Source organism: Megascapheus bottae, chromosome 2 (assembly GCF_031878675.1).
Source record: "Megascapheus bottae isolate mThoBot1 chromosome 2, mThoBot2.hap1, whole genome shotgun sequence".
NCBI lineage: Eukaryota > Metazoa > Chordata > Mammalia > Rodentia > Geomyidae > Megascapheus > Megascapheus bottae.
In genome coordinates, this window is record NC_143510.1 from 53008872 (window position 1) to 53029090 (window position 20219).

General features: G+C 45.9%; 1 protein-coding gene across 2 annotated transcripts; it reads right to left on the reverse strand.

The window, feature by feature from the left end:
- Nucleotides 1-1093: 1093 nt before the first annotated feature.
- Stat2 (signal transducer and activator of transcription 2) lies at nt 1094-20209 on the reverse strand. 2 transcript variants are annotated; one of them, XM_090327330.1, is made up of 24 exons: nt 20043-20209; nt 16722-16859; nt 16435-16591; nt 15275-15367; nt 15041-15130; nt 14873-14948; nt 14157-14239; nt 13854-14002; nt 12090-12248; nt 11896-11988; nt 11633-11692; nt 10786-10806; nt 9742-9835; nt 9593-9640; nt 9429-9512; nt 9156-9251; nt 8920-9055; nt 8731-8783; nt 8069-8163; nt 6877-7010; nt 6528-6710; nt 4925-4982; nt 2350-2642; nt 1094-2037 (listed from the first exon to the last, which is right to left on the reverse strand). In XM_090327330.1, the coding sequence occupies exons 2-24, from the start codon at nt 16850-16852 to the stop codon at nt 1895-1897; spliced, it is 2529 nt and encodes an 842-aa protein (XP_090183456.1). In that variant the 5' UTR covers nt 16853-16859; nt 20043-20209; the 3' UTR covers nt 1094-1894. The 2 variants fall into 2 exon arrangements, with proteins under 2 accessions (XP_090183456.1, XP_090183451.1); XM_090327325.1 differs by having other exon boundaries at nt 15272-15367.
- Nucleotides 20210-20219: the final 10 nt, after the last annotated feature.

The window sequence follows — 20219 nt, forward strand, 5'->3', positions numbered from 1 at the left end:
ACTCTGATCTTCACTTAAATATTCAAAAGCTAGAAGTGAGGCTCAAAGTAGACAACACCCAGGCCCTGAGTTCAAGCCCCACAACCGACAAAAAAAGAGAAAAGAAAAAAAATATTTTAGTATCTATGCACACAGAAGTAAAAAAAAGTTCAGATGAGACACTTCTGGTGGACACAAGATTTATTAACCATATTTGTTTACAGGGGCCCTTTTCTAAACAGAACTGGTCTTCTGACACCCAGACAGGAAATAGCCACATGTGCAAAGCGTAACTTTTGTTTATAGCAGAAGCATCACTTAGAGTAACAGCAGTTACCCCTGGGGGTCTCTAGGAGTGATTAAGGTAGGAGGACACACAGATCCTGTGAAAACCTACAAGGTTCTAAGTTCCAGGAACATAATCTTTGCCCAAAGTCTATAGCCAAGGAATATAAATCTTTGTGTCAGGTAAATAATACACTGTACAAAAGAAAGGATAACCATCTTCACAGTAAAATAGCTGAGAACTGTTTTTTGTTTTCTACAAAGATATCATTTTTTTTCCTTTTTTTTTTTTTTGCCAGTCCTGGGGCACTATTCCTGGCTTCTTCTGCACAAGGCTAGTGCTCTACCACTTGAACCACAACGCCACTCCCAGCTTTTTCTGTGTATGTGGTACTGAGGAATTGAACCCAGGGCTTCATGCATGCTAGGCAAGCACTCTACCATTAACCTACATTTTCAACCCAATCAAATTATAATACTCTAAAAGGCAATCTCCACATTCCCAGCAATTCTACCACCCCTTAAGTATTGGGAAAGTAGAGACAAGGAAGCTTAAGACAGTGGCCAGGAGTTTGGCCTAGTGGTAGAGTGCTTGCCCAGTATGCACAAAGACCCGCATTGGATTCCTCAGTACCACATTCATAGACAAAAGCCAGAAATGGTGCTGTGGCTCAAGTGGTAGAGCTCTAGCCTTGAGAAAGCCCAAGGACAGTGCCCAGACCCTGAGTTCAAGCCAAAGGACTGGCAAAAAAAAAAAAAAAAACCGCCTAAGATGATAATGTAAAACTTCTGGGTCACAGTAGAGTAGCAGGATCATTTTATGAGCTTTTAAAGCAGAGCAGTGCATAAGACTGGCAGGAAGATGGAGCTGGAGTTTGGCCTAGTGGTAGAGTGCTTGCCTAGCATGCACGAAGACCCAGGTTTGATTCCTCGGGACCACATACATAGAAAAAAGCTGGAAGTGGTGCTGAGGCTCAAGTGGTAGAGCTCTAGCCTTGAGAAAATCCAAGGACAGTGCTCAGGCCCTGAGCTCAAGCCCAGCACTGGCAAAAAAAAAAAAAAAAGACTAGTAGGAAGAGCTCTCCTCCTACCCCTTCCTCAGGGTAGAGCTTCACATAGTGGGCTGAGGCAGAAAGCTAGAAATTTAGGATTGGAGCTGGACACTGGTGCCTCATGTCTTTAATCCAAGCTACCCAGGAAGCTGAGATCTGAGGACAGTGGTTCCAAGCCATGCAGTGAGGACAGTGAGGAGAGAGGAATTCTAGTGAGTATACATGCTTCCCACCAACGACCAATAGTGGTTTACATCAGTTCAGCCTTACCAGTTACTTTAAAATACCAAATTTCTTCTATATTGGAAAGAAGGCCCTGCCCTAGGCATTCCATGTATCTTCCAGATATTTTGGCTCAACCAAAGGATCCTGTACATCCCAGCACAGCAGGCAGCCTCCAGGATCCTCTTTAGAACCATGACTAGCAATTACCCTTCCACATTCATGCTGTTCTTTTGCCTTCACTCCCGACTTCACAGTTAGTTCCGGCTTAGAATGCCTGACTTCCGGTCCTTAGAGAGCATTATGATGTGGGAGGTGGAAGGGGCCAAAGATATATAACAGAGAAAATGTAGTTCCTAGTATTCAGAAGTCATCAGGGGTTCATCGGTGTCAAAATGGCTGATGCAGGAGCTGTATGCTTCATCCACAATGTTCTGGCCAACCAGAAGTGGGTCACCATGTGGCATGATTTCAGCAATATTTATAGAGTTTCTGAAGACTAGGTAATAAAGAACAAAAAATCAGGCCCACAGTTAAGTTGAGAGTTCCCAACTCAGCAGGGAGGGTGAGGGAGCAAGGCGGTAAAGGCCTGGACAGGACCTGGACAGAGACATGGGCTAGAGCAGCAGCATGGGGTGGGGATAGTTAAAGAAACAAGTGCATTTCCCAGAGTCAGGATCCTTTCCTACCAAGAAGGAACCTGACTCTTAAAAAGAGCTTGGAGCTCTGCCTTTCTGTACTGGGTAAGGGGAAGAAGTAGGAGAAGGCTTGGGTCCCCTCTTCCCTTGCCCTGTCTCTTCTCATCACTTACTTTCCATTCCTTCAGTGTTCAAGTGTTGCAGATCACAGGGCAAATCTGGCTCTGGCTGTAATTCAGGTTTCAAGTCTGGCTTCAACATTCCTTGTGAGATCATGCAGATTGTGTGCTCTAGCCCAGACTCTAGCTTGGGCTCCAGGGCTGAGCCCAGATCCAGCCCTGTCTGCAACAGTGGTTCCAACTCCAAGTCCAGACTTCGCTCTGGCATCAGCTGGGACTTCAGCTCTTGTGCCTCCAGTACTGGGTCCAGGTCAAGCTCCTGGGGTTGTGGCAGCTCATTTGTCTGTCTACCAATTACGAAAGAGACAAAGTAGGGCTCGGCTGTGAAGGTGAAATAAGGTATGGAAGAGAAAGTAGAAGTTGTCTCTCTTGTCTAAAAAGTCAACAGGGAAAGCAGGTCACTGGTGGCTCACTTCTTTAATTCTAGCTACTCAGGTGGCTGAGATCCGAAGATCATAGTTCAAAGCCAGTCTAGGCAAAAAAGTGATCACAAGATTAAAGACTGAAATGTAAGATTTGAAGCTGGGTGCCCAGGGCTCCCACCTGTAATCCTAACTATTTAGGAGGCTGTAATCTGGATGATCACTTGTACTAAAGATCTGAATGGATACTTCTTAGGAGAAAGTATGGATGGGCACTGGTAGCTCACGTCTGTAATCCTAGCAATCCTAGCTATTCGGGAGGCTGAGATCTGAGGATCACAGTTGAAAGCCAGCCTGGGCCTGAAGGTCTATGAGACTCTATCTCCAATTAACCTCCACAACACTGGAAGTGGTCCTGTGGCTCAATGTGGTAGGACACTAGGCTTGAGCTGAAGAGCACAGGTTTAGCACCTAGGCCGAGAGCTCAAAGCCCACAACCAGAAAATAAATAAATAAATAAATAAATAAAGTATACAAATGGACAAGTGCATGAAAAAAAGTTCAATGTGAATTATCAGGAAACAACAAATCAAAACCAGAATGAGGCATCATCTCACCCCAACTGGAATAGCTATCATTAAAGACTCAAACTAATAAATGCTGCTGAGGATGTGGAAAAAGGAAAATTGTTAAGACATTGTAGATGATAATGTAAATTAGTCATTACTAATGTCTCCCCACTCTGGAACAGTTTTTGAAAAAAAAAAAAAAAAGTAGGGCCCCAGAGTTTGGCCTAGTGGTAGAGTGCTTGCCTAGCATGCATGAAGACCTGGGTTTGATTCCTCGATACCACATATGTAGAAAAGGCCACAAGTGGTACTATGGCTCAAGTGGTAGAGCTCTAGCCTTGAGAAAGCCCAATGACAGTGTTCACGCTCTGAGTTCAAGCCCCTGGACTGGCAAACAAAACAAAACAAAAATAAACTAGAACTACCATATGATCTAATTTTTCTGATTGCTGGGTATATTTCCAAAGGAAATGAAATCAGTATATCAAAAAGATACCTAACAAGCCTGGCACTGATGGCTCATGTCTTTAAACCACAAGAAAAAGAAAACCAGCAGTGGTGCTGTGGCTCAAGTGGTAGAGGCCTAGCCTTGAGCAAAAGAGCTCAGGGACAGCACTTCCTCCCTGAGTTCAAGCCCCATGGCCAACCAAAATAAAAAAAAGATACCTACATGGGTGGGACTGGCTGCTCAAGCCTATAATCCTAGTAATCTAGCTACTCAGGAGGCTGAGATCTGAGGATCACAGTTCAAATCCAGCCCAGGCAGGAAAGTCCATGACACTCTTATCTCTAATTAACCACCAGAAAAAGAAAAGAAAAGAAAAGCACCTCAAGTGGCACTATGGTGCAAGTGGTAGAGCATTAGCCTTGAGCAAAAAAGCTCAGGGACAGCACCCAGGCCCTGAGTTCAAGCCCTGTGATCACAGGAAAGAAAAAAAAAAAGACACTTACACTTCCATACTCCCATGATTATTGTAGCAATATTAGCTAAGAAATAGAATCTCTGAAGTGTGAATGTATTTAAAAAATGGAACATTCTTCAGCTAGTATTTTGTATGTTGTGCGTATGTCAGTAGTTTGGTTTTATCAGTCGTGGCTGACGCGATCATGTGAGCCACACCTCTAGTTTGAGTTACTGAGAGTTAATTGGAAATAAGAGTCCCATGGATTTGTTTGGGCTGGCTTTGAACTTTGATCCTCAGATCTCAGCCTCAGATTTCAGTAACCTCATAAATAGCTAGGATTACAGGTGTGAGCCACCATACAGCCAGTATTTTCATAAAATGGAATCCTGTCTTTTTTGGTAACACAGATGGAATTTCCGATACTACATGTCCTCATTCATATGAGGAAGTTAAAACAATTCATCTGAGAGTGGAGAATGACAGAATGGTTACTAAAGAGTAGAACAGGAAGGGGGAAGCAGGGATACGTTGGGAAGGAAAGCAATTTAGTACTCTGTTTAATATCCGGTAGGTGCAGGAAAGTAAGAGAGGAGGTAAAATAAGATGGGAAAAATCTACAGGCTTGGAGAGTGTAGGTAGGAAGGAGAGAAGGATGGAGGGAGTAGGGTTGGGCAGGAGCCACTTTTACCAGGCCAAAGGTTTCAGGAGGATTAGCAAAGGGCTTGTGTCTTACCTGTTGGAGACTACAATGAGCCTATGTTTCAGGTATTTCCTCTGTTCTTCAAGATTAACTGTGGGGACACACACAGGAGGTGGGAAATCAGAGGGTTAGACACGGGGTTCAAGGTTTCCCTAAGTGCAGATGGCACAGACAATCATATATACCCACGAACTAGTATGCCCGCAGGCTAATCCCTTAGCTCAGCTGCATATGTGTGTTCCTGTTTTGGGGGGATTTTTTTTGGTGGGTCATGGGGCTTGAACTTTGCCTGGACACTGTCCCTGAGCTCTTCAGCTCAAGGCTACCATCCTACCCTTGAGCCAAGCTCCACCTCCCATTTTCTAGAGGTTAATTGGAGATAAGAGTCTCAGGTCCTTTTGTGCCCCACCTGGCTTTGAACCTTAATCCTCAGATCTCAGCCTCCTGAGTAGCTAGGATTACAGGAGTGAGCCACGGCACCCAGCTTGTGTTCCTGTGATTAAAGAAAGGACCCAGAACTAGGTACTGTGGCTCATGCTTATAATCCTAGCTATTCAGGAGGCAGAGACCTGGAGGATCAAAGCCAGCCTGACCAGAAGTATCTTCAAGACTCTCCAATTAACTGGAAAAAAAAAAGCTTGACTGGGGATGTGTGGTCAAATGGTAGAGCATCCATTGTGAGAGAAAAGTTGAAAAAGAGTACCAAGTTCTTCATGTTTAAGCCATGGTACTGGCAAGAGAGAATGGGTGGATTAACAAAATGTGCTGTATACACAAAGAAGTTTTACTCATCCATTACAAAAAATAAGATGATGTTCTTTGCAGGGAAATGGATAATGAGATAAGTCAAACTTAGAAAGACGCAAGATCTAAATTATAACTTGACATGATAACCCATATAGAACTCTAGGTATTCACATACAAGCAGTCAGACTAAATAAGGTAATCCTTAGGGGATATCCTTTGTTTTTGTTGTTGTTGTTGGTGGTGGTGGTGGTGTTTGGTTTTGCTGTGGGTTTTTTCTTTTTTTTTTGCCAGTCCTGGGCTTGAGTTCAGGGCCTGAGCAATGTCCTTGGACTTTCTCAAGGCTAGAGCTCTACCACTTGAGCCTCAGCACCACTTCCGGCTTTTTTCTATGTATGTGGTACCAAGGAATCGAACCCGGGTCTTCATGCATGCTAGGCAAGCACTTTAACCACTAGGCCAAACTCCCGGCCCTGCTGTGGGTTTTTTCTTCTGGGGGACAGGTAAAGGGGGGATGCAGAAAGTGAGGCAGGAAAGGTGAACAAATGCAATCATTCTATTCAGTGTATATTATGTGGGAAATGAACTATATAATTTGTGCGCAGAGTGATGGGAGGGAAAAACTGGGGGAAAATAAAGGAAGAGGTGAGGTGATGCTCATTACCGGCCTTATGAAATGGTAGCCCTCTGCGTAACATATTAATAGTAACAGTAAAAAAATTGGGGAGAGAGAGAGAGGGAGAGAGAGAGAGGGAGAAGGAGAGAGGGAAAGGGAGAGGGAGAGGGAGAGGGAGAGGCAGAGGGAGAGGGAGAGGGGGAGAAAGAGAGAAGCTGAATATAGATGTCTGAAGGTGCCTGCAATCTAAGAACAAGGCTTGGCAATGACACCCACTTTTCTCCCGGTAGTAGCGTCCGAAAGCCTCATCTCGGGGAATCCGGGGATAGAGGAAGCGCAGGGGGTTCTCAGGGATGTTCTCCTCAGTGAGCAGCTGGTAGTGGCGGATGATTTCGGTCAGTGGGAGCGACTGCAGCACCTCCTTGGTGAAGGGCTGCACAGATCGGATGGGCATCTTCCCTGCAGAGTAGATGCAGGAACACGCAGGCTAGAGACAAAAGCCTGGCCCCACTGCTTCCACCCAGGCTGCCCAGCCCCAAAGCTACGAGAAAACCAAGGCCAGGCAGAGAAAGAGAATCAGGTAGAAAATAAAGGCTGTGGGGAAAGGCAAGGAAGGGCTGCTGACCATCCTGATGCTCCACCCAGGAGCAGGTAATTCCCCCTTCTGAAGATTCACTGAAACGCAAGAGAAAGGTCCCAGAGATGGTCTTCTTCAGCAGCCGGCGTTCTTGCCTCCGACTCACAAAGCCCATGATGCGTCTGGTGCAGAAAAAGCAATTTGAGATACACCACCACCCTCCCTTTCCCACCCCCAGCTCTGTCACGTTGAAACTTTCCCATCAATGGCCAAGAGCACTTCATTTTCTCTACCTGTGGATTTAAGGTGTGAGGATTTTTGGTAAAATTACACAGGTGAAAGGCACCTAGTACTAGCTGGGTGCTAGGTGCTCATCCTAGCTACTTACCAAGGTCAGATCTGAGAACTGAGCCCGAGCAGAAAACTCCATGAGACTCTTACCTCCAATTAACCAGCAAAAAGCCTGGAAGTGGAAGTGTTGCTCAAGTGGTAGAGTAGCAGCCTTGAGCAAAAAAAGGCAAGGGAGAAGTTGGGCATTCTAATCTTAGCTATGCAGGACGAAAGATCCAAGGATCTCAGCTGGAAGCCAGTGGAGGACAGGGACATCCGTGAAATTTTATCTAATCAATCAGCAAAAATACCTCAATGTGACTCAAGCGGGAGTATTCACGCACTGAACAAAAAAAGCTAAGGGACAGCACCCAGGCTCTGAATTCAAGACCTAGGATATCACACGTACACAAGCCAAAAATGACAAAAAAAAAAAAAAAAAAAAAGCCAAGGGGAAAAACAAGGCCTCAAGTTTAAGCCTTATTAATGGCACACACACACACACACACACACACACTCAGACAGCACCTTATGAAGGCCAAATGATATGCAAATAGGCAGGCAGTGTGAAAGAGAGAATATGACTCTAGAGTCACACAGGCCTGGGTTTAAATGCCAGCTTTGTCCTTTGGGCAAGTTCCTGAACATAAGATTTAAGTTTTCTCATATGAAATGAAGGTGGCAATACTCAGCCCTCAGCATGGTTGTAAGAATTAAATGAGACAATTCAAGAAAGCGTTCCCCAGGCTCTGGAGCACAGGATGCACTTGAGAGATTCAGGCCACAACTACATTATTACAATTGTGGCCTTGTGTAAGTTTCTGCTCCCTTTCTATTTGTCCAAGAGGTACACCTAGTCCACTCTGAATCCAGAAAAGAATGAAGATGGGAAGGTCGCCCCAGGTCTTACCCATCATTCCAGAGGTCCTTCAGGTGGTCATGTACCAGCTCCAGAATTTTGTCCAGCCATGTCCAGAATGGTATCTTGCCAGGAGGGCTCTCTCGCTGGAAGAGGAATGGAAAGGCGTGAAGGGCTGTGAAGCTGTCTCTGTTGTGGAGTAAGAATGCTAGAGAAGGTGCACTGTGGCCAGGAGTATGGCCTAGAGGTAGAGTGCTTGCCTAGCACTTTAGATACCACATACACAGAAAAAGCTGGAAGTGGGGCCGGGAGTTAGGCCTAGTGTTAGAGTGATTGTCTTGCATGCGCAAAGACCCAGGTTCGATTCCTGGACGTATCACATACATAGAAAAAGCCTAAGTGGTGCTGTGGCTCAGGTGGTAGAGTGTTAGCTTTGAGAAAGCCCAAGGATAGTGCCCAGGCCCTGAGCTCTAGCCCCAAGATTGGCAAAAACAACAACAAAAACAAACCACAATAAACCCCAACAAACAAACAGAAAACAGAAAAAGCCAGAAGTGGTGCTGTGGCTCAAGCTTTGAGCCCTAGCTTTGAGCAAATAAAAGGTCAAGGACAGTGCCTAGGCCCTGAATTCAAGCTCTAGGACTGGCAAGAGAGGGGGGAGGAAGGAAGCAGTGCTTGGGCTAGATCTAGCTATACAGGATCCAAGGAGTTACCTTGCTAAAATCAGCCCAGGACAACAATGGGTCCTCCATCCTAGAGTCCTGTCCTGTGGAACAGACAGCCACAGAGGGGTCACATGACTGAAAGAGGAAAGCAAGTCAAGGCAGGGGTCCTGGGATAGCTGGGACACAAGGCGCGGGCAGACTAAGGCTAGGAAAAGGGAGAGGAAAGGAGATTTGTACCAAAGAGTTTATCCTTTAGCATGTTCAGCTGTTCAGAATCCAGACCTCGGCCAATGTAGGAAGAGAACTGCCAACTGAGAGCGGGGCCCAGCAGGCTCCAGGGAGCCAGAGAGGGGCTGGAGAAGAACTGCTGGTTCTGTGGGAGTGGGAAAAGGGCTGAATGCTTCTCAAACGGCTCCTCTCACTGAGCTTCCAGCCCCTTCTCTCCACTCTCACTCACTGGCCCCATCTCTTACCTGATTTGGGCTGAGGAGATTGTACCACAGAATGGAGGCCCAGGCAATGGACAATTGGTTCATGTTAGAAATAATCACCACAGGGAGAGTGTCCGTCTGGGGAGAAGTCAGAAAGAGGGTCAGTTAAGAGTCAGGAAGGACGGAGGTGATGTTCCTAACTGCAGATATTTCCTAGGGGCAGAGGGGAATAGTCCACCCCCAAAGTCTTCAGTTTATCTCCACCCATGCCTCCCTCCAAATCTGCTCCACGTCCTCCTGCTTTCTTTCTCTCACTTGCAGCTCCATCTTCAGACCCTGGTAGGTATATTTGACAGTGAAGCTGATGATGTGCAATTCTTCTGTCACAGTCATGGGTCCCTGTGACAACCAGAGACAGTGCTAAGAGAACCTTTAGGCAAATTCCCGGCCTTATTGCTTTGGCAAGTTCTTAGCCTTACCTTGTTGTTGCCCTTTCCTTGACCAGTTGGTCGTTGTTCCACCAGCGTCTGAGGATTGGGAGGAAGGAGAGAGAATGTCAGTGGGGAGGCCAAGGGCCCTGGGACTCAGAGTTCCTTTGGATAGAAGGCTATCTTACCCTCCTCCTTACCAAGAAGCCAAAGTCCCAAATTAAGCCCTGTTTCTGTCCTTTCTCTGGGGTCAGAGTTTTCTGGTTTGAGGTCAGAATGTTGAACTTTCTGAAGCTGTACCAAGAGAGAAAATGAATAGAGATAAAGAGCAGAGTTATATTTATTTAAAATTTATTTTTATTTCAGTGGCAGTACTGGGGTGCAGAGCTGGGGCTTGAACTCAGGGCTTGGGGTGGGGAGGTCCCTTAGTTCTTTGGATCTAGGCTGGTGCTCTACCACTTGGGCCATAGCTCTACTTCTAGCTTTATGCTGGTTAATTAGAGATGAGTCCCCTGCCTATGCTGTGCTTTAAATAATGATCCTACTCTGGTTTCTCTTCAGAACATAAAAATCTTTCATCTTTTTTTTTTTGCCAGTCGTGGGCCATGAACTCAGGGTCTGAGCACTGTCCTTGGACTTTCTCAAGGCTAGAGCTCTACCACTTGAGCCTCAGCACCATTTCTGGCTTTTTATTCTACGTATGTGGTACCAAGGAATTGAACCTGGGTCCTCGTGCATGCTAGGCAAGCACTCTACCACTAGGCCAAACTCCAGGCCCAAATCTTTCATCTTTTAAATAATGATCCTCAGCTCTCAGCCTCCTAAGCATCTAGGATTACAGGTGCAATCTACTAGATCTACTAGCATCCAGCCAAGAGCAGGACTTTATTATTATTTTTTTTAATCTATTGGGGCCTGGGCGCTGTCCCTGAGCTCTTCAGCTCAAGGCTACCACCCTACCCCTTGAGCCACAGCCCCACTTCCAATTTTCTAGTGGTTAATTGGAGATAAGAGTCTCATGGTCTTTAAGGCCTGGCTGGCTTTGAACCTCTATCCTCAGATCTCCTGAGTAGCTAAGATTCCAGGCGTGAGCCACCGACGCCCAGCTAAAAGTTATTTTTTAAGCTCAATAGGAAAACAGAAATTCTATTTCATTTCACACCCCAATTCCCCTCTTTGACTTCCCAGAGCTCCCAAATGTGGCAGAGTACAGACGTGTGCAAGTGTCCTGGTCAGGTACCTACCCTTGTGACTGAGGAGGATTCCTGAAAAGAAATAAAAAAATAATAACAATTAAGAAGTACAAAATGGGGCCAGGAGTTTTACTTGGTGGTAGAGTGCTTGCCTATCATGCAAGAAGACTTGGGTTTGATTCCTTGGTACCACATACATAGAAAAAGCCGGAAGTGGTGCTGTGGCTTATGTGGTAGAGCTCCAGCCCAGTGTTTAGGCCTTAAGTCCAAGCCCCAGGACCCGCCAAAAAAAAGAAAAAAGAAAAATACAAAAGTTCAGAAGTTAGGAATTTTAATTTTTCCCAGTCTTGGGGCTTTCTCAAGGTTAGAACTCTATCACTTGAGCCACAGCACCACTTCTGGCTTTTTCTCCATATGTGGTATCAAGGAATTGAAGGTCTTTGTGCATACAAGGCAGGCACTCTACTACCAGACCAAACTCCGGGCCCGAGCCTGTATTCTTTTTTTTTTTTTTTTTTGCCAGTCCTGGCTTTAGCTCAGGGCCTGAGCACTGTCCTTGGACTTTCTCAAGGCTAGAGCTCTACCACTTGAGCCTCAGCACCACTTCTGGCTTTTTTCTATGTATGTGGTACCGAGGAATCGAACCTGGGTCTTTGTGCATGCTAGGCAAACACTCTACCACTAGGCCAAACTCCCGGCCCGAGCCTGTATTCTTATTTGCACATTTGAATGCTCACTTTGTGGTTGCTCTCACATGTCACACAGTAGGTGCTCCACGAGAGAAGAACAGACAGGGAGGAAAAATTAGTCTACACCACCTCCAATACCACCTCCAACCTATCCCCCAGCCCGTGTTCTGTCCACCACTTAGTCCCACCCTGCACCTGTGCTAACTTACTTGTCAATGGAGACTTCTGCCATCAGTGACTCATTGCCTTCCTGAAGTCTCACTAGCAGCCTGTAGGGCAAGGAAGATGGATTGGGAAAAATGGACCATCTAACCTCCTGGAGAAAAAGCTGAGGGCAAGGACGAGGGGAGGAAGATGACTATAAAGGAAGGAGGGGAAAATAAAAGGGCAGGAGTGATATCTGAAAAAGCAGAAAATAACAGTGCCTAGTGACAGGGCTGAGAAAAGAAGGCGGGTGCTGTGTGATGCAAACCGTGTTCGGACGGTGAACTTGCTCCCTGTCTTGAGGATAAGAGGCCGATGTTGCGTATGGGGCATGTAGGGTTGAGTCTCCACCACAAATGCTCTGGGGACAGAGGTGTGGAGAAGGTATCAGTATGTATAAGAATGTCCCCTATTATTTCTTTCCTCCTGTTCTTCCCAGAGCTCCCTTACTGGCCACCAGACCTGTGGAGCAGACGCTGTAGTAACTCTGTGACTTGGGCCTTCTGTAAATGTATCCCATCTTTAAAAGGGTCGCCCTTATAGCGAACCATGTAGCTCAATTCCTTCAGCTGCTTCAGGAGCTGCCGCAGATGAAACAAATGCTTTGCTCCGGCTGTGAACCTGGTGAGAGAATCCACAGAGAGAATCCATGAGTTTCAGGGGTCGAGTTCTCATCAAGGTTCTAGGAGAGCTGGGCACCAGTGGTTCATGCCTGTTATCCTAGCTACTCAGGAGACTGAGATCTGAGAATCATGGTTTCAAGCCAATAATACAGGAAAGTTTGTGAGACCCTTATCTCTAATTAAGCACCAAAATAAGCCAAAAGTGGCTCAAGTGGTAGAGCGCACCTTGAATAAAACAATTCAGGGACAGTACCTAGGCCCTGAGTTCAAGACCTAGGAACAGCATATGCACACCTGTACATATACACACAAAGGCAGGGGGCTGGGAATGTAGCTTAGTGGTAGAGTGCTTGCCCAGTATTCATGAAGCCCTGGGTTCAACTCCTCAGTACCACATAAACAAAAAAAAAGCTGAAAGGGGCACTGTAGCTCAAGTAGTAGAGTGCTAGCCCTGAGCAAGAGAAGCTCAGGGACAGTGCCCAGGCCCTGAGTTCAAAACTCAGGGTGGAGAGAGAAGGGGAGAGGGGAGATGGGAGAGAGATCGTGGTGGTATGTGCCTATCATCTCAGCTATGGCAAGAATTATCCAGGAAGGCCTGGACAAAAGATACAATTTTAAAATAACCAAGTCAGGTACTGTAATCCTAGTTACTCAGGAGGCTGAGATTTCAGAATTGCCTGGCCAGAAACTCCATAAACTCTGGGCCTGGGCACTGTCCTAGAGCTCTTCAGCTCAAGGCTACCTTCCTACCCTTGGGCCTGGGCACTATCCCTGAGCCCTTCAGCTCAAGGCTATCCTATCCCTTGAGTCACACTATTACCCGTTTATTTTAGTGATTAATTGGAGAAAAGAGTCTCACAGACTCTAATGCCTGGGCTGGCTTTGAACCGTGATCCTTAGATCTCAGCCTCCTGAGTAGCTAGGATTACAGGCATGAGCCACCATGCCCGGCTTCCTTGAGACTCTTATCTCCAGAAAACTGGAAGTGGCACTGTGGCTCAAGTGGACAGGGTGGTAGCCTTGATCTGAAGAGCTCAGGAGAGTGCTCAGGCCCAAAGTTCAAGTTCCATCACCACCACTAGCAATTAAAAAAAAAAAAAAAAAAAAAAAGAACAGAAAAGGGAGAAAGGGCTGGTACTCAGAGATCCGATCTAGAAAAACCTGAGGTCCAAAGATCAAATCCCCAAAGGAAAAATTTAGATTGTGGATGAATTCCTTATTTTCTCCAAAGCAAAGACTAGGCCTCTGGGTTCCTTGTGTCCTAAGACTTAAAAACCAAAAGTATCTCAAAGCCAGCCCAGACATGAAAGCCAATGTAACTCTCATCTCCAATTAACCACCCAAAAGCAGGAAGTGGAGCAGTAGCTCCAGTGGTAGAGCACTAACCTTGAGTACAAAAGCTCAGGGACAGTGCCCAGGCCCTGAGTTCAAATCTCAGGATGGATACAAAACAGAGTATATCTCCAGTGAAACAAGAATTGGGCTCATTCTGGGGAGGGGAAGCCATGGAGAGAGGGTTCCTTGCTATGTGTAACCTATGCCGTCTCACAAAACACAAGGAGCAGCACAGACTAGGAGGGCAAGAAAATACATTTCCTCTTACCATTTCTCCAGCTGTTCCAACCCGTGGTCCTGTGGTGCTCCAAGGCAAGCTTTTTGTTGCCGGACTTTCCACTCATCCAATTTTGGCAGCAGTAGGTCGACTAGGGTAGTTAATCGGCCCACCAGTGCTTTACAGGCATCCAGTACCTCCTAGAGAGAGGAGGTAAGCGCTGAGCAGCCCCGACCACCAGACTTCATCATCTGATGATGACAAAGAAGCCGAGGTGGCGGGACCAGGGCCCCCAGATCCCTCTATTTTCCCAGCCACTTCCCCCCGACCATTGTCTCTGTCCTTTGCCCCTACCTTTCTCCTTTTGTCCAGTTCATTGGCAGTATTCTGCAAAAGCTGCTTCTCTATGCTCTGATGGGGGTCCAAAGATGTTTTCTCTAAATGGCATGAGTAGGAGAGTGAAACCAGGTGCTTTTCTCCCTTCTCCTTCTCTCTGTCCCTCTCTCTCTTTTATGCTAGCACTGGGACTTGAACTCAGGGTCTGATCACTGTCCTTCAAAGGTGGTACTCTACCACTTGACCCATAGCTCCACTTCTAGTTTTTGATTGCTTGGAGATAAAGTTCTCATGGACTTTTCCTTCCTTTGAACATTGTGATCCTTAGATCTCAGCCTCTTGAGTAGCTAGGGTCACAGGTTGGAGCCACTGGCTCCCAATCTCCTTCTCTTTCTTGGGTTTCAGTCAGTGTCAGGAAGAAGAAATTTTGGAGAGAGAGGGGAAAGCCACACCATGGTTAGGAACCTGAAGCCCTCTGGAAAATTCTGAATAGACTACAAGTCTATTGAATTTGCTAAAGACATTTTCTTATGCATTTTCTCCAACATTCACAAGCTGTTCCTTAGCTCCACCTCCAGCCCAGCTTCCACAACACACCCTTGCACTTGTAATTTTGCATGCGAGGACTACCGACAATGATATGGGCCCAAAGGTGACTATTGTTCACTGGAGCTTTCCCTATCTGCTCTCTGCCTACTTGGCTTCCCAGCCAACAACCCCCTGTGCTTTCCTACTTTGGCTGAAAATCTCGAATCGGAAGCTGAAGACATCCTGCAGGTCTTTCAGTTGTGTGAAGGATTTCACCAGGTTCTGTACAAGGGAAGGGACGTTAAATAAGATGACTTCTGAGGGAAGAAGAAGGTTAAGTCCGACCTACCCAGACTCTTGCCACATCAACCAACCTCCATCATAGCTATTAGATCCAGGATTCGGGATTCGATCTCAACCTGTTCATTCTCCATGGGTGTTTCAAGATCTGGTGTGCCTTGCTCCTGAAATAAAAGACTCTGAGCACATTTTAAACTGTGACCTTTCAGAACGGTGGATCCTTTTCTGTGGCAAATTCTCAGAGTTCTAAATAAGGTCCTTTTCTATGCCAGGAGCTTCTGAACCAACCATGAAATTGTTCTTACCACCTGGGCCCGCTGAGCCTGTTGCAGAATTCTTTGTTCCTCTAGAAGGAGATTAAAGATCAACTCAGCCAATACAGTAGCACCTTGGGGAAGGGCCTAGGTAAGAAAACAGAAATAATTGATCTAATTCAACAAGGTTTGTTTGTTTGTGGGGTTGATGATTGGACCTAAGGCCTCATATATGCCAGGAAAATGATCTACCACTTATCTATACCCCTAGTTTGCTTCTTTCCTTTAGCCTATACACTGGGACTGTCCTGTGCCCTATAGGACATTTAGTGAAATTTCTGGCCTCTACCCAGTAACATCTCTTCCCTTTCATTTACATCAATCAAAAATATCTCCAGACATTGCCAAACATCCTCTGGATGTGAGGACAAAAAATGGTCCCCAGTTGAGAAACCCAGAATACACTGTTTTTTTTTTTTTTTTCTTTTGGTTGGTGTGGGGCTTAAACTCAGCCTGGGCATTGTCATTGAGCTCTTTCAGCTTGAGGCTACTACCTTATCCCTTGAGCCGCAGTGCCTGCCACTTCTGGTTTTCTGGTGGTTAACTGGACATAAGATTCTCATGGACTTTAGTGCCCGGGTTGGCTTTGAATTGTGATCCTCAGATCTCAGCCTCCTAAGTAGCTAGGATTCTAGGTGTGAGTCACCACGCTTGGCCTCCCCAGACTATTCATAATCTCTAGAATATCCTCTTTCATCCTTTATCTCTGCTCTCATTTTGCCTGTCACACTGCTATTCATCCTTCCAAAATTGGGCTGACAAGTATTTCCTAATCTTCTTGGAGGATTATTCACAGATACTTGTTTATAAGTGTTAGAGACGTTATATACATTGTTTCAATGGGTTGTGTGTGTGTGCCAGTGTGTGTCTCGGTCCTAGGCCTTGAACAGTAGCCTTGGGCAGCCTCTAAGCTTTTCTGCTGTAGGCTAGCTCTCTATACCATTTGAGTCAAACTCCCAGCCCTTAGGTATGAGTTCTTTTTTTTTTAATTTTTTATTGTAATTAATAAAAGGGTTACATAATATTTGCCAGATAGAAGGTGCATTAATTCACATACATTGATACCCTTTCACATGTAGGTATGAGTTCTTATCCTAAGTCATACTCTACGCTCTACTGCCAGTCCCACCCTTAATTCTCACCCCACCAAGTACCTGAGCTTCCTTGTGGAATTTTCGCAAGTTGTGCTGTAACAGCAGTAAGCACTGAGGGTCCTGGCTGCAGCGGCCACATTCAGAGTTCAGTTGATCCAAGAAGTGGAAGAATAACATTTTGGCCTTGGAGCTATCATTGCCCATGGCAGCTTCCTTCCTAGGAACCAGGAATGACAAGGGTAATATCTCTGCAGATAGCTACTTTCCTGTTCACCCCGGCTCTAGGATTTTGGAGACTCAGAAGAAAGGAAGAATTTTCTTCCTCCCTCAATTCTTAAAACTCTCACCAGTCCTGGTCTTCAATCCAGGCAGCTAAGGACTGTCGAACATCCATGGGCAGGATGCTTTGTGAATAGAGCTGGTGCAGCTGGTCCAGATATGGGTTGTCAAGACTCTGTAGCAGCTCCCACTGTGCCATTTGGGCTCTGAAGAGATGAGGATCCTTAATGGGACATTTTGCTGGTTTAAACCATCCCCTGTTTTGTGATTATTTATCATCACTAATTCAAAATGTTTAAAATATATAAGTAGAAAACATTACAGTTCATACCGACTCTACTCCCAATCTTAGTCCATTCTCTTCTCCTAAAAGTAACTAGTTTTAATTTGGTATATATTCTTCCAGGATCTACTATTTTATTTATTTACTTATTATTATTTTGCCAATCTGGGGCTTGAACTCAGGGTCTGGGCACTGTCCTTGAGCTTTCAAAGCTTAAAAAATTGACAAAACAAACAAACAAACAAAAACAAGGCCCAGGATGAGGAGGGAGGCCCTCAGGGGAGAAAGAGATAAGGCAGGTACAGCTTACAAACTGTTCATCGTGTAAGAAGGATAGCTAATTCTATACAATGTCTACGTACCAAGCAAAGGGTCAGTCAATCCTTTAGATTGTGGCATTTTAATGACATCTGTTAATCTGACTCCCATGTGGATTATCAAATTTGTGAGGACCCAGAATGTCATACAAGTAGAATCTGCTCTGTATTTTTTCCCTGTACTTTTCCCTGCCCACTGCCATCTGCCTTTTTTTTTTTTTTTTTTTTGCCTGTCCTAGGGATAGAACTCAGGACTTTTTCAATGGTAGCACTCTACCATCTGAGACACAGCACCACTTCCAGCATTTTCTATGTATGTGGTACTAAGGAATTGAACCAAGGGCTTAGTGTATGCTAGGCAAGCACTCTACTACTAGGCCACACTCCCAGTCCCTCTTCTTTTTTTTTGTCAGCCATGGAGCTTGAACTCAGGGCCTAAACACTGTCCCTTCAACTGAAGGCTAGCATTCTACCACTTGAGCCACAGCAACACATCTAGTTTTCTGCTTAATTGGAGATAAGAATCTCACCGATGGCCGGGAGTTTGGCCTAGTGGTTAAAGTGCTTGCCTAGCATGCATGAAGACCCGGGTTCAATTCCTCGGTACCATATACATAGGAAAAAGCCGGAAGTGGTGCTGAGGCTCAAGCGGAAGAGCTCTAGCCTTGAGAAAGTCCAAGGACAGTGCTCAGGCCCTGAGCTCAAGCCCAGGACTGGCAAAAAAAAAAAAAAAAGAATCTCACTGACTTTCCTGGCTTTTAACTGTGATCTTTAGATTTTAGCCTCCTGAGTAGCTAGGATTATAGTTGTGAGCTACTGATGCCTGGCTTAGGTCTCAGCCTTCTGAATAGTTGATTACAGGTATGAGCCATCAGTGTCCAGCTTCATTTCAATCCTTTTAATAGTCTTTGCCTTTGCTTCCATTTATTTATTGATTGATTGATTGATTGGTGATGGGGACTGAACCCAGAGCTTCATCTATTCTAGGCAAGCACTGAACCACTGAGCTACATTCCAGGCCCCATGCTTGGTCTTTTAAAACTAAATATTTGAAATTTTTTTTTTTTGCCAGTTCTGGGGTTTGAACTCAAGGCCTGAGCACTGTCCTTGGGCTTTCTCAAGGCTAGAGCTCTACCACTTGAGCCACAGCACCACTTCTGGCTTTTTTTTTTTCTATGTATGTGGTACCTAGGAACTGAACCCAGGTCTTCATGCAAGTGAGGCAAGCTCTCTATCACTAGGCCAAATTCCCAGCCACCTGTAATTCTTTTAAGAAACAAAACTGGGGCTGAGAATGTGGCTTAGTTGTAAAGTGCTTGCCTAGCATGCATGAAGCTCTGGGTTCGACTCCTCAGTACCACATAAACAGAAAAAGCCATAAGTGGCACTGTGGCTCAAGTAGTAGAGTGCTAGCCTTGAGCACTCAGAGATAGTGCCAAAACACTTTGGCTTCAAAGTACAATCTTTAGATCTCAGATTCTTGAGTAGCTAGGATTACAAGTGTGAGCATCAGCACAAGGCTTCTTGCTTAATTCTTGAGTAATTAAATAGTTGGTGTGGAAGAAGCAGGCAGCATGAAAATTATGAAGTTAAAATATGAAAATAGGCTTTCCTCCTTCCCCCTATCCCTGAGAATACACTGCACTCAGTACTTTTGGGATCTACCTCAACTGTTCAAGCTTGTTTAGAACACACAAAAACTCCTCCCAGTCCCATGTTTGACTCTTTTTCCTTGCTGGCCTCTGGAAATAGCTAGTGCTGAGAGACAGAAAGTTCTTGTAAAGTTTATCTGGATTACAAAGGCTTCATTTTGCAGAATGACATGATGAAATTTTTATTCCCTGAGTTTTAAAGCCTGTACTGTCCTTTTTTTCTTTTTTTTTTTTTTTGCCAGTCCTGGGCTTGAGCTCAGGGCCTGAGCACTGTCCTTGGACTTTCTCAAGGCTAGAGCTCTACCACTTGAGCCTCAGCACCATTTCTGGCTTTTTTCTATGTATGTGGTACCGAGGAATCGAACCCGGGTCTCCGTGCATGCTAGGCAAGCACTTTACCACTAGGCCAAACTCCCAGCACTGTCCTACCTCTTCTTACCTGAGAGGCAACCCAAGGGATTAACATAACACTGTTGACAAAACCCTTTCATTAAAAAGAACAAACTACAGCCGGGAGCGTGGCCTGCCCCTGTTGTGGGGGAAGAATGCTAGAGAAGGTGCAGTGTGGGCCGGCCAGGAGCACGGCCTAGTGGTAGAGTGCACGAAGCCCTGAGTTCAATTTCTGGGTACCACATAAACAGAAAAAGCCAGAAATAAATTCCAGCCCCAGAAATGGGGGAGGGGGGGAGCGTGGGGAAGAACGAGAAAAAGAAAAAAGGAAGGAAAGAAAGAATACCAGGGCCGGGAGTTTGGCCTAGTGGTTAAAGTGCTTGCCTAGCATGCACGAAGACCTGGGTTCGATTCCTTGGTACCACATACATAGAAAAAAGCCAGAAGTGGTGCTGAGGCTCAAGTGGTAGAGCTCTAGCCTTGAGAAAGTCCAAGGACAGTGCTCAGGCCCTGAGCTCAAGCCCAGGACTGGCAAAAAAAAAAGAAAGAATACCAGGTTCCGGTTCTTGGAGGCTGCAAAGTAGTTCTGGGAGGGGAGGGAGCATTAGGGTTGGGATAGCAAGGCTGAGCAGGGAGGAAAATCCTGCAGTCCACAGGCAGAGGACTGAAGGTACCTTCTGAGTAACTTTGGGGTTCAACTGCCCAGGAAAAACACCCGCACCCCGCTCACCCTCCTAGCGCCCGTACCTTATCAGGGTCGCAGTACACAGCGGCTCAGGTCCGGACTTCCAGGCCTCAACGGGAGTTCAGGTACCTGGGTCAGGACGTCTGCCTGTCCCCGCCCCCCCCCAAACCCAATTCCAGAAGCTGGAGGCCGCAGCCACAAACCAGAGCTCAGCCTTCCACCCAGCAAAACACAGCTCG